Genomic DNA, 14,197 nt, shown 5'->3' on the forward strand with positions numbered 1-14,197 from the left:
GGCAATGTTTTCTGGATTTCATTTGGACTTAAATCAAGCATACATTTGACCCCTCGAACTATGAATAAGAGAACCTATGATGGAGCCAAAGTAAGTTAGTCTCAACAACTAAACTTTTATATGAATAAATACAGTAATCTGTTTCTCACTTGGTTTATTGAAGGAGCTAACTGAACTTTTATGGAATACCCACTGTAGTGATTGGAACCAGGGTAAGGTAGACATCATTGACAATGAGATCCTTCATTGAGATTGTTAACCTTGGCCAATCTGGGAGCCCTGGTTAACAGATACAAACAGGAGATTTACGTTAGAGCCTGGGTGTCTCTGGAGAAGGAGCACACGGTGTCCACCAACACCCTCGAGTTGTTCAGGGAGAGGTGGGCGCCGCAGGGAGTGGAGTGCATCTTTTCCCCCGCCAACTCTATTTTGATTTAATCCCTGCCCTCCCCCTTCACTGCTTGATCACACAGCATTGCCTTTTGCGAAGGGCAGTGCTTGTCACTGGCCACTCGGGTGTTTCCTATCTTCCTGGTGGTGGAAATTGAATAAAGATTTGCGCACCTTGTGTCTTTCACTGTGTCTCACACCTGCACACACACAACATGGGTGCTGGAGGGAAAAAAAATAAGCACTACCGCAGTTAGGCAGTAGTGTGGGGGTTTATTTTTAAATAAAAACAGGAGATTTACGTTAGAGCCTGGGTGTCTCTGGAGAAAGAGCACGCGGTGTCCACCAACACCCTGGAGCTGTTCAGGGAGAGGTGGGCGCCGCAGGGAGTGAAGTGCATTATTTCCCCGTCCATCTCTATTTTGATTTAATCCCTGCCCTCCCCCTCACTGTTTAATCACACAGCATTGCTCTTTGATGTGAAGGGCAGTGCTTGTCACTGGCCACTTGGGTGTTTCCTTTCTTCCTGGTGGTGGAAATTGAATAAAGATTTGTGCACCTTGTGTCGCTCACTGTGTCTCACACCTGTACATACACAACATGAAAAAAAAGGAAAAAGAAAAATAAACAGGAGATTTACATTAGAGCCTGGGTGTCTCTGGAGAAGGAGCACGTAGTATCCACCAACACCCTGGAGTTGTTCAGGGAGAGGTGGGCGCTGCAGGGAGTGGAGTGCATTATTTCCCCCTCCAACTCTATTTTGATTTAATCCCTGCCCTCCCCTTCACTGTTTAATCACACAGCATTGCCCTTTGATGTGAAGGGCAGTGTTTGTCACTGGCCACCTGAGTGTTTCCTTTCTTCTTGGTGGTAGAAACTGAATAAAGATTTGTGCACCTTGTGTCTTTCACTGTGTCTCACATCTGCACATACACAACATGGGTGCTGGGGAAAAATAAGCACTACCGCAGTGAGGCAGTAGTCTGGGGTAATGAAAACGAAAAAAAAAAGAAAAAAAAAATAAACAGGATATTCAGAGAGTCTCTTCATTTAAGGGACTGGCTCGAGCTGGCTGTTCACAACCTATGTACTATGCACATGTAAATAAAGAGTGGCTTGGTGACGGGATAACTGCCTCCTTGGAGTTATTTCATCTACTAACTCATTACTTTCGTTATAATAGTTAGAGAAGGAATGAACTGCTTGAACATTACGTTCGTTGGTAGAGCTATGGTCAGGAAAAATGTCTATATTTAAACAGACTTAAGACAATACTGACTGCTTTGTTACACTGTAAATTCAACTCACGAGAAGTTAACTATCCAGGGATGGACAATCAGACCAAATTGTTTTTCATAACAATGTTATGTTGATTCCCCTCACATTGGAGTCAAAAATACAACTGTATGTTAGAAAATATAATTTAATGAAATGCAGAATTCCCAGTACTAGGTTACTGCTGTGGCATATTTTCTCGGATAGCTATTTTAAACTCAAACCTTTCTCCTTGTTAGAATATCATATCATAGATCACAGAATCCCTTCAGTGTGGAAGCAGGTCGGTCAGTCCATTGAGTCCACACCAACCTTCCAAAGTATCCCACCCAGGCCCACCCCCAACGCTATCCCTGTAACCCTGCATTTCCCATAGCTAATCCACCTAGCCTGCACACTCCTGGACACTATGGGTCAATTCAGCATGGCCAATCCACCTAACCTGCACATCTTTGGATTCATCAATCTTGAATTTATTATGAAATGCTTGTCTATGTGCAATGACTTTGAAGTTTCATGGAGAATTATCTGATGAATGTTCGTGAGATTTTTCTGAGTATTATCTATTTCATATACCTCAACAAGTAAGTCAACATTGATTTTAAAAATTACGTATATAGAAAAGAGCACCTTGATTCCAGAATATTCATTTCAAGGCAGTACCATATTGAACCTATTCTCATACATACTCACCAATTCAAGAACACGTACATGGACAAAGATAAAGTTGCCATAGTCTTACCAGACCATAGCATTGCTCTCTCATAGAGAGAGTGAGTGAGAAAGAAAGAGATGACTAGTGATAATTTAACCTGAGGGTCACCATGCCTCAGGCGAGGTAAGAGGTTGATAAGGAGAGTACTTCACAATAAGCTCAGCCAGTGCAGGAATTGAACCCACACTGTTCGCACCACTCTGCATTATAAACCTGACGTCCAGCCAGCTGAGCAAACCAACCCATATACTCACTTCTACACAAACATACACCATTCTCTCACATGTACATACCATCACATGCTCACACACATATACCATAAGATTCACAAACACACACTCACAAACACTCAACACATGCTCAAATACACAAAAACACAGGATGATGTTCACATCAATACACTCTCATTCACATGTCAGCACATTCTCTTGTACGTGCAAACACATTGTCATATATGCAAGCACTAAAACATGCTGTCATGTCTACACTCAGCAATGTGCACACTCTTGACAGAAGCATGCATCAACACACAATTCAGCAAGGTCAGTGAATGATGATAAGGAATGGGTTATGTGGCTATTTTTTTCCCTTTCCTAGCTTAGTACACTTATAGCTAGGCACAGCCCACAGCTTGACACTGGGACCATTCAGACTCCAAATATCTGTTCTAAGCTGAAACTTCAGCAAAGTCCAATTTTAAATTGAAATAAAAATCAATTTTACAAAGAAGCATAAATACTTCTCAACTCATTGATCATAATCTTAAATGTACCCGTCACAAGCTTACTGAAAATTGTGGTAAATTGCTAACATTTTAAATTAACAATTGCCTAAAGAGTTTCAGGCTTAAACACAAATTACGGCTCATTTGATGCCCCATTTCATAAAACCCTTTTTATACTAAACTATGAAACATTGAGAAAGTGGACAGAATTAATTAAATGCCAAAGTGTCCTTACACTAGAGGCTTCACATTCAATGCTTTACTCATACAAATTTTATTTATCTTGAAATAATATACACAGAAGGGATAAAAAAATTACATGTTTGAACTGATCATATAAGACAATGGATTAATTAGGGATAACTCACAGGTAGGAAGCTAGGAACCCTTTATTCATTTTAGAGGTTCTGGCAGACGTTCTAGGTCATGGCTTAGAATTTCTGATCAAATGTGTAACTTCATTCAGTGTAATTCCCCCAATTTGTTGATGCAAAAAAAAATTCAGAGCTTCTAAGTACTGATTGAAACTTGCATGTCCACAATCTTTTCTGCTGGTTTTATAACTTTGTTTTTGAAACAGGCCTTGCTCACAAAACTTGGTGTGGCCTCCAGGGTGTACTCACCACCACTGATAGGTCCATCATAACATTTGTTTTCAGACCTTTGCGAAAATGAAAATGGAACCTTTGATTATGAGGGCATTAACAGACACGTTTGGCAATTTTTTAAAAATAAGGTCCGCTATGTATATAACAAGTGTTAGTTTTAGTCATTTAAAATAAGGTTACTCATGAGATGTGGATTGACACTAAATCAAAATGATTTTGTTCTGTGATAAACACATTTTCTGTGTATTAATCAAACTTTACCAAATTACCATTCTTCAGTACATCTGCAGAGATCTTTTAAAGCAAAACCGTATGTAAAAGCACTCTCCAATTCTTCTGATTCTTGACAGTTTTTTGCATTTAATGTTATGTAAATTAGATTGAATGGAATTACATGTGAGATAAACATTTGGATGTGACTTACGCTGGAAAACCCCAATGCTGAAATTTGATCTCAGGTTAATCACAAAAGGAAAGGACAGTACAGGGCTTTGGGAATAAGGAACAGGTGTATGAGAAAGACAGCCAGACAGGAAGCAAATCACAATTTTGGCCAAAACATCTCAATGTTGCTATAGCAAGCAAACAGTGAACTAACAGTTTGAAGCATCTTGCATGAAAAATGGTATAAATATGGCACGTCTGTTCTTCAGCAGCTGGATTGTATTAACACAAATATACTCATAAATTATCAACATCCCATTTTAATCTCTCCAGTGTATTTTATGGAAACTTGAAGGATTTTTTTCTACAATATTATTTATGGGTCTATAGAGAGAAGAATGATTGTCAATTTGTAACAGAATAAAATCATTAACCCTTTGGGTAGCAAATTACGCCTTACTTGTATTATCTGTTATACAATGTAAAGTTATTCTCTATCCACAAATGTGACTGATTTTACATTAAAACTTGCAATTGGCCACACTGGATATTTCACTAGTGGATAACATTGCAGACTAAACCTAGATACTGAATTGTGGTAGGTTATTCAAGTGCAGCGGAGGTCACCATTGCCTACTCCAATAGTGTCCTTATCAGACAATGCCTTAATTCAAGCAGTGTTGATTCACTGGGAAATCTCAAACCTGGGCTGGTTGGCCATTTGCAATGTCTAAACAATGGTCACAACCATAGTCCAGATAACAGTCAAATATTGCATGAACTGGACACCAAGGACCAATTGCAAAACCAGTTGAACCATACAACTACCTTAGTGGCTCTTGAAGTGCAATCTATGGGAGTCCTCTGGACTAGTCAAAATGCAAGTCATGGCCACACAAGTCCACAAATGAAGCCATATGAGAACTGGCCAGTATGCTCTGCCCAAATACTTGTAACATCACACACCAGACAGGACTCCCAAGTGTTAGATGCTAGTAATAACAATTGGATTTTATAAGCTATAACATTCTGCGAGATTGGATTTTTAAAAATTGTAAAACCAAACAGGAACAAACTGAATGAGCAACTCCACGTAACTTTTTATCAGAACAGGACCATTCTTCCTTTTAACTCTCTATCTTTTACCTGAGTTATATTTTTGCAATGACATGTAAGAGAGGGTGGGCAAGACTGGTGACCTTAGCTTCTCCAAACAAAAGAGACCCTGAGAACTAATGTTTTAGCTAACAGTCAGATAACTCAGTCTAAGGATGGAAATGGAGGCCATTTTTGAGTCTGACTTTCAAACTCACAATCACATCTTGAGACATCTCAGAGGAATAACCAACAGTTTTAAAACACCCAGATGAGCGCAGCAATCAAGTGACACCAATAAATCTGATAATGACAATCACTCAAATGAATAGACTTCTGCTTCATCCAGTTAACCTGTTCTGGACACTACAACTATTTTATTATGAGATCTAAATGTATTTGCCCTTTCTTTACCTCCTTCTATCCTTTTACCTGCTGGCCATATAACTAAGTAGATGATAAGTGACATCTGTTCAAAATCAGTAGTAACTCAAACGCTTACCATGAACACTCAAATCAAACTTCCTGTCTGATTGTCCAGCCACATTAATAGCCAGACAAGTGTACCGGCCTGTGTTGTCCTCCTGTGCCCTTTGAATTTTCAGAGACCGCCCTTCGTTCTCCAGTTGGATGCCTCGTCTGCTCACCACAGGACGCCCATCTTTCATCCATGTCAATGTTGGCCATGGAACTCCATTAGCTTCACATTCTAGCATGATCTCAGCTCCCCTGGCAATTGAAATTTCTGTTGGCTGCCTACCACCATTCTTGATACTGGGCATCACTGAAACAGAAAGAGAAAACCACCAAGGGTTGACGCAAACTTCAAGTCACACAGGGAGAGGTACTCCAGAAATATTGCGGAATCTGAAACACTTCCATTATATAAAATATTTCACCTTCTCAATTTACCCACACTCACCATAAACCTCCACACTATAGTCTTGTTTGTTTGTCCCAGCTAAATTAGTCCCTATGCATGTGTAGTTTCCAGCATCTGACATCCGAGTTCGAGATATTTGTAGCATTTGTCTACCAGAGGAAACAGTAATTCGATCATCTTTCACTGTAGACAGTGGTTTTCCTGTGATTGGTAGTAAGGAACAGAGACAGAAAATATTAAGAAAGAGATAATCAGGTCTGGATTTACAAAAGCAAACCTAGACAAAATATTTTTTTTAATTATTTCTTCTCATTATCAATTGATTTTTTCTTTAGTTAAATGAAAATTCATTACTTCTCATCCCTACATTCAATGCCATAAAACAATGGAATTATAGGGCTGGATGTTGCTGAAAAATACCCCAGAATGTTCAAGATGCAGTGTTATTAACCTGAAAATCAATCAGGGATTAAGACATTTGATATAAATTGAAGTTCCAAAACTTGATTATTAATTTACATCACTCCAATCTTAGCCTGCCTTTTATTTTTAAGAACCTTCTACACCTGCACATTAATCATCCATCAAACTCACCACAGTAAGTTAAGTAAAGAGTGTATGCTTTCAATAGCCTTCTCCAGTCACAGTGTACATAATACACCATATTAATAAGATTTTGTTGCAATATTCTAACTTCAGACAAACAAACAACTGAACAGGTTTACCTTCACTTTTGTATAAGTGAATTCTATAGCCTCATTTAAAAAATCTAGGAACTTATGCTTTTGACCCCCACCTTTTAAAAGATTAGTTTGCACATGAGGAAAACACCCTGCTTTTCTAATTGTTTGATGGTTTGACTGTTGAGAATCCTTATTAATAAGAGTATAAAACTCTTGTAGTGAATAAACAAAATTTCAATTGAACTTTATTTAAAGAGAGAATTTCTCTCCTCCAGCCTGTCCCAAAACCTAAAAAACTAAATTGCTTGAACACGTTATTATTCTGAGGAACCTAGTCACTCTATAATTAACTTGTTGACCTTTTTTTTTCCTATAGTTTATCTCCAGGCAATGTAGTCTCACAACCATTTATTAGAAACCAACTGCTGTTTTAACCAGAAAACAGCTCTGAGAAAGCCAAATTCTTAAAGGGACTATCACCACAAGGTAAGATGGTGTACTTTTTCCCTAAAAGCCCATAGATCATCAGAGTATCTTACTTCCTTTAACAAAGTCCATATCATTTACAAATATTGAAAACAATAATGGTCTAGACACTGATCACGAAGGATATAACTGTTCATACCACGCTACACTTAAAAACAAAACTAAATCTCTTACTTTCAACCAAGTTTCAGTTCACACAAATAAGAATATCGCTGAGTAACAACTCAAGTGATGAAGTGGTTATGACTTTCTTTCAAAGTCAGAGTTCCTTACCACATGTCCACAAATTTGGTATAGATTCATCAAAATAGAAACCTGCATCCCCCTTCTAAATGATTAAAGACTTAACAACAATCTAAATTTGTTCAATACATTGCATCAATTGCATGACACTTTGACCTTTTACTATAAGTTCTGTGTCCTATGATCCTGCCTCACTAGTTACCTGATGAAGGGGCAGCTTTCTGAAAGCTTGTATTTTCAAATAAACCTGTTGGACTACAACCTGGTGTTGTGTGATTTTAAAAAAAATTAGCAGGGTGCTTGGTGGCTTAAACTACCAGTTGAATAGAAAATGGAAGAAGAATCTTTCCAACTTAACAGACAGTCAATTTGCCTTACTTCATCTTCATGAGTATCCAACTCAGGTTTTCAACCAGTCTAAGTAGAATTTGTGATTATAAAGGATGGATATAAAGTGGATTTGCTGTCTGCAGCAAGATCATCTAATTAGAAACACAGTACAATTTACTGATGAACTTACCATTCTTTTGCCACTCAAGGATCGGGTAAGGAATCCCAATGCAATCACAAAACAAACTCATTGTGTTTCCTTCAATTACTGTCACAGATATTTGTTCCTTTAATCCATAAAATGTTGGGGGCACTGAAAAATATTTCAAAACATAGCATGTCAGAGTAAATATTGTGCTTATCACTGTCTGATCTTGTGTGATTGTCAACAAAATGTAATTACTTCTCCTCACAGCTCATGTTATTCCACCCATAGCTGCACATTTGGCTGAGAACCATAGAAACAGAAGTTTATAGCATGGAAGATGACTATCCTGCCATTTTGTCCATGCTGAGTGACAAGTAGCCATCCAGACTTACTACAATCTCCAGCTTTAGTCTGTAGGAACATAGGAAATAGGATCATGATTTAGCCATTTGGCCTCTCGAGACTGCTCCACCATTCATCTAGATCATAATCCATTTTCAAACCAAGCACAATTTCCCAACACTATCATTATTGCAGTTAATGTCTATAAAGCTATTCAGCTCTGTCTTGGGCATACATTATGTCAATAAATTTGCATGTTACTGCCCTTCAAATGAATAGCCATATTCTTTTGAAATAATGATAGTTTCTGCCATTACTATCCTTTCAAGCAGTGAGTTTCACATTCTCATGACCCTCTTGAATTTTTTTATTCACTCTTGGGACATGGGCTTTGCTGGCTTGCCAGCACTTACTGCTTTGTCCTTGTTGCTCTTGAGAAGGTGATGGTGAGCTGCATTTTTGAACTGCTGCAGTCCACATGTTGTTGATAGACCCAGAATGCACTTAGGGAGGGAATTCCAGGGTTTTGACCCACTGGCTTGATGGCGATATATTTCTAAATCAGGATGGTGAGTTTCTTGGAAGGTAGATTGCAGGTGATGGATTTGGAATGTGTTATCTAAGGATCTTTCATGAATTTCTGCAGTGCATCTTGTAGATAGTGTACACTGCTGCTACTGAGCGTTGGCATGGGATAGAGTAGATGCTTATGGATGTGACATCAATCAAGCTGGCTACTTTGTCATGGATGCTGTCAAGCATCTTGAGTGGTGCTAGAGCTGCACCAATTGAATTGAATTGAATTGAATTTATTGTCAAGTGTACTGAAGAACAGTGAAAAGCTTTGTCTTGTGAGCAATACAGACAGATCCCATAGTTAAGGAGCTTAGACAAGTAAATAACATGTAAACAGCGGCAAAAACAAAAACACAGGTACAGGTGAATGTTAAGAGTTTGTGAGTCGATTCAGTTCAGTATTCTAACAACAGTAGGGTAGAAACTATTGCAAAACCAGCTGGTACATGTGTTCAGGCTTCTGTACCTTCTCCCTGATGGTTGAGGTTGTAGAAAAACATTGCCAGGATGGGATGGATCTTTGAGAATGCTGGTGGCCTTTCCTTGACAGCGGGCCTGGAAGATGGATTCTATAGATGGGAGGTTGGCCTTTGTGATTGTCTGGGCTGAGTTCACCACTCTCTGTAACTGTCTCTGATATTGAATGGTATGGTTGCCAGACAGAATCCAGACAGAATGCCTTCGATGGCGCACCAATAAAAGTTGGCAAGGGTATTCGCAGTCATGCCAAATTTCCTCAGCTGCCTGAGGAAGAAGAGACATTGTTGGGCCTTTGTAACCAGTGCGTCCACATGAAGAGTCCAAGAAAGCTTGTTGTGGATGACCACTTCCAGGAGCTTGATACTCTCATTCCACCACTGTGCTGTTAATGTGTAGGGGGGCATGAGTAACATCCGCCAAAAGAGCTGGGCATCACTTGACCAATCCGGTCAAGTGGGGAGTATTCCATTATAATCCTGACTTGTGCCTTGTAGATGGTGGACAGGCTTTAGGGAGGCAGGAGGTAAGTTACTCACTGCAGTCTTCCTTGCCTCTGACCTGCTGTAATAGCCATTGTGTTTATGTAGTGAGTTAAATTGAGTTTCTGGTCAATGGTAACCTTCAGGATGTTGATAGTGGGGGATTCAGAGATGGTAGCATCATTGAATGCCAAGCGGTGCTGTTAAATTGTCTCTAACTGGGGATATTCTTTGCCTGGCATTTAAATGACACAAATTTTACTTCACACTTGCTAGTCCAAACCTAGATATTGTCCAAATCTTGTTGCATTTGAATGTGGACTGCTTTAGTATTTCAGAAATCACAAATGATGCTAAACATTGTACATGCAGTGGCAAACATCCGCAGCTGAAAAAGCAGGGAAGGTCATTGATAAACCAGCTGAAGATGGTTAGACCTAGAACACTATCCTGAGGAACTCCTGCAGAGATGTCTTGGAGCTGAGATGATTGACCTCCAACAACCAAGATCATCTTCCTATGTGCCAGGTATGACAGCAACAAGCAATGAGTTTGCCCCCTAATTCCAACTGACTCTAGTTTTACTGGGGTCCTTGATGCCACCTCGGTTGAAAGTGGCCTTGATCTCACCTCACCTCTGGAATTCAGCTCTTTTGTCCATGTTTGAACCAAGGCTGTCAGAAGCTAAGTGGCCCTGGCAGAAACCAAACTGGACATCACTGAGCAGGCTATTGCTGAACAGATGATGTTTGATAGCACTGTTGTTATTAAGTTCCAACAGCAATTGGCTGGGCTGGATTTGTCTGGCTTTTCACGTACAGGACATATCTGGGCAATTTTCCACATTGTCAAGTAGATGTAAGTTTTTGAGCACAAGTCTTCGGTACTATTGCTGGAATGTCGTCAAGGCCAATAGAATTTGCAATATCCAGCATTTCCAAATATTTCTGGATATCAGGTGGAGTGAATCAAACTGGCTGAAGACTGGCATCTGTGATGCTGGGGATCAGTGGAAGAGGCCAAGATAGATCATCCATTTGACACTTCTGACTGAAGATTATCATGTGTGCTATAGCCATGTATTTTGTACTCTGTGTTGGGATCTTCCAATATTGAGGATGAGGATATTTGTGGAATCTCTCCCATCAGTGAGTTGCTTAATGGACCACAACTGTTCACGACAGGATATGGTAGAACTGCAGAGCTTAGATCTGATCTGTTGGTTGTGGGATTGCTTCGGTCTGTCTGCACTTGTTGCTAATGCTGTTTGACATGCAAGTAGCCTTGTTTGGTAGCTTCACCAGGTTGACCCTCCTCTGGCTCGATGGCAAAGACTGAGTGGAGGATATGCTGGGCCATGAGGTTGCAGATTGTGCTGGGAACAACTGTGCTGCTGTTGATGGTCAACAACACCTTATGGATGCCCAGTGTTATTGATGATCGAGAATGGATTGATGGGGCAGCAATTGGCCAGGTTGGATTTGTCCTGCTTTTCACGTACAGGACATATCTGGGCAATTTCCACATTGTCTAGTAGATGCAAGTTTTGGAACATAAGTCTTTGGTACTATTGCTGGAATGTCATCAAGGCTGATAGAATTTGCAGTATCTAATAATTTTGTCTTCCTGTGCTGTCCATCATCTTGAGCTGGGTTATTGCTCGATCAGAGCCAAGGGCATTCTTATATGTTTCTCAAGGTGGTGATCATTCGTTTTGTGGAAGTCTGAACAGTGAATGTTAGTTTTGATGCCCCGGGTTTTTTTTGGAATGGAAGCCTGGAGCGTGATTTCTTCAAAATACTGACCAATCCCCAAACGATGCTTAACACATGAGTGTTTTCAATCCTTAAAATGGCTCTGACCTCAAGTTACTGTTGGAATCTTGCCTGGCTTTTATTTCAGATTAGAAAAAACTCCCCAGTCACAATCAGCTTGACCTTTGTGCCTTACTACTCAGTTTCAGTGTGTCAACAGACACTGTGTTGTGTCTCATTTCTACCCATCTGTCAGGGAAGTGCCTCAGTGAATCATTCTCTGTCTACTGAATGAAGCCACTGACAGCTAGATGTGTGATCCATTCCAGTAATGCTTGTAAAAGTGAGGCCAGATGCTCCACAACATTGAAGCATTTTAATTTAGTGGCAGTGGGTGATGGGATCGGCAGCTCAGATTCAAAAGAAAAGCACAAAGGTCTTTCTTGATGTGTTTACAAAGTGATAACATTAATTGCCATCATGTATGTCTTCTGCATTAGGCAGCATTGGAAATAATAATAGTCAGGGTTTCCAGTGACCTTCGACATGAAACCTTTAAGAGTTTCTCACCAGTACTGGAACATACAGCACCACAACTGTGCTAGCAATTGAACTAAAACACTTCAGTACAGCATCAGATATGTTCCATTTCACAAAATTATTTTACAGTGAAGTTATGTATGTTACCTCTGGTTTGTGCATTATCTGGTGATGATCAGAGGGGAGATTATTTCACTGCTGGCACCTGAAGGATTCACCCTTTCTCACAGTAAGCACAGCAGAGGGGCAGAGCTCATTAAGTTAATTGGACACAGAGGTTGACACTGATACTCTAGTGAGTACAGTGAGAGCATTGCACTAATGAAAACACTGTCTTTTGGACGAGACATTAAAAACTAAGACCCCATTTGCCTCCTCAGATAAACATAAAAATGTCCTACTTTTGAGATGAGCGGGGGAATTGCCCTCAATGTTCTGGAGAACTCCTGGATCATAATCACAAAAAAACCATCTGATCATTATCACTGCTTTTTGTTAATGTTTACTGAGTGCAAGTTGGTTGTTGTGTTTCCTACATCACAGTCGTGATCACCAATGCACCTAATTTCTTTTGGCAGTGTTGACCTTTGAGGTTCATGTGCAGCAATGACTCCCACATGCAGAAATCAATGTGTTAGCGTGCTTCTCAGCGGCTGCATGGCCAAAAAGCTTAGAAAGAACATTGATGTGACTACACTTTAAAAGTAATTTATCAGCTGTGAAGAACTCTGAGATGGCAGGCTGTCGTGAAAAAGGCAATGCAAATTCAAGGCGCTCTTTTTTCCAAGTCCCAAATTTCACAGGACTTAAAACTATGGAAGTCCAGGCTTGTTCCAGAAGAGGGGAGTTCCTCCCACCTCCCTCCCTTTTGTCCCCTATCACTGTTCTGTGGATTTCCAGTGTAAGCACCTGATTCTAGGGGTCAATACCACCAGAAGTTGTTTATCAGATAGTAAGTCACAAAGCCAATATCTTGTGTAGATTTATTCCAAGAACCTTTAGTTTAAATGTCATGGTCACAATCGTAGAAGAGCCATTCACTATAACCAATCAACAGCCTTTTGGTTAACTGCCCATACAGTGACTCAGTTACACTCTTTTGAGTTTTTGGTCCAAATCTGTTCAGGACAATTTGGAACCAAATATTTTGTTCTGGACATTTTCTGATCAACCTGTTCAGAGATGTTATTGTACTCTGAAGGAGGTGGGACTTGAACCTGGCCGCCCCGGCTCAGAGGTAGGGAAACTACCACAGCACCACAAGTAACCAAATGCTGCGCTATGGAACATAGCAGGGAATCATAACCTGCAGGCGTCAGTTTGGGAATAGTGACACATAATTACTTAGACTGATTAATGCTTCTTAAGAGCTTCATTTCTTATGATAAAGACACTGCAGACTTAAGTTCCTTTCTGTTTCAACATGTCTAAACATATTGATTCAAAATTTCTGCACTGCAGTTTTAAACAGGCACTCAAATGCATTAAGACCACATAAACAAAATTAAACCCTTAAGTGTTTCTCATGTAGATTTATATAAGATAGGCACGTTAAACTGTGATTGCTGGTTAGGAAATGTTCTAAATTCAAATAATGCACAGTAAACTATCCAAACACAAGATATTAAGAAAGCAACTGTATCACATACTTTACAGGGTTGACTTAGGGGTTTAGCACCACTAGAAAATGTTCAAGTTTCACCGTTTCTAGCATCATCACATTTCCAAAATGTAATGCTCCTGTAAACTCATCTTCAGCGAACTGGTCTTTCCTGAGATAGAAGATTCCCAGGAATACACTCACTTTCTCATCTTGGACGATGTGAGAAAAAAGCAGGGCTAATTCAAATGAGCAAAGAAGGGGATTGAATAACAAAATGGAGTCAGTCTCCCAAAAACTGTCAAACTGGTTACATACTCCCTACTTACCCCAGACGTGTAAGTTATAGTTCTTCTCTGTTTTTCCAGCATTATTTGAAGCCTCGCAAGTATAGCGGCCAGCATCATGAATTTGGGCACTCTTGATCTAAAAGATTGACAAAAATAATCACACCTTTCTTCC

General features: G+C 39.8%; 1 protein-coding gene across 1 annotated transcript in view; it reads right to left on the minus strand.

The window, feature by feature from the left end:
* The window catches only part of LOC122564614 (hemicentin-1-like), a 421,032-nt gene that overhangs the window by 177,610 nt on the left and 229,225 nt on the right, over nt 1-14,197 (minus strand). Inside the window, exons 42-45 of the mRNA XM_087998302.1 lie at nt 14,065-14,161; nt 8,007-8,129; nt 6,114-6,275; nt 5,694-5,975 (exon numbers count right to left, since the gene is read on the minus strand). Coding sequence (XP_087854428.1) covers nt 5,694-5,975; nt 6,114-6,275; nt 8,007-8,129; nt 14,065-14,161 — 664 coding nt within the window. The remainder of the gene's footprint in view (nt 1-5,693; nt 5,976-6,113; nt 6,276-8,006; nt 8,130-14,064; nt 14,162-14,197) is intronic.

This window comes from Chiloscyllium plagiosum, unplaced genomic scaffold, assembly GCF_037043375.1.
Source record: "Chiloscyllium plagiosum isolate Xiang-an unplaced genomic scaffold, Cpla_swu_hap1 HiC_scaffold_21, whole genome shotgun sequence".
NCBI classification, from domain to species: domain Eukaryota; kingdom Metazoa; phylum Chordata; class Chondrichthyes; order Orectolobiformes; family Hemiscylliidae; genus Chiloscyllium; species Chiloscyllium plagiosum.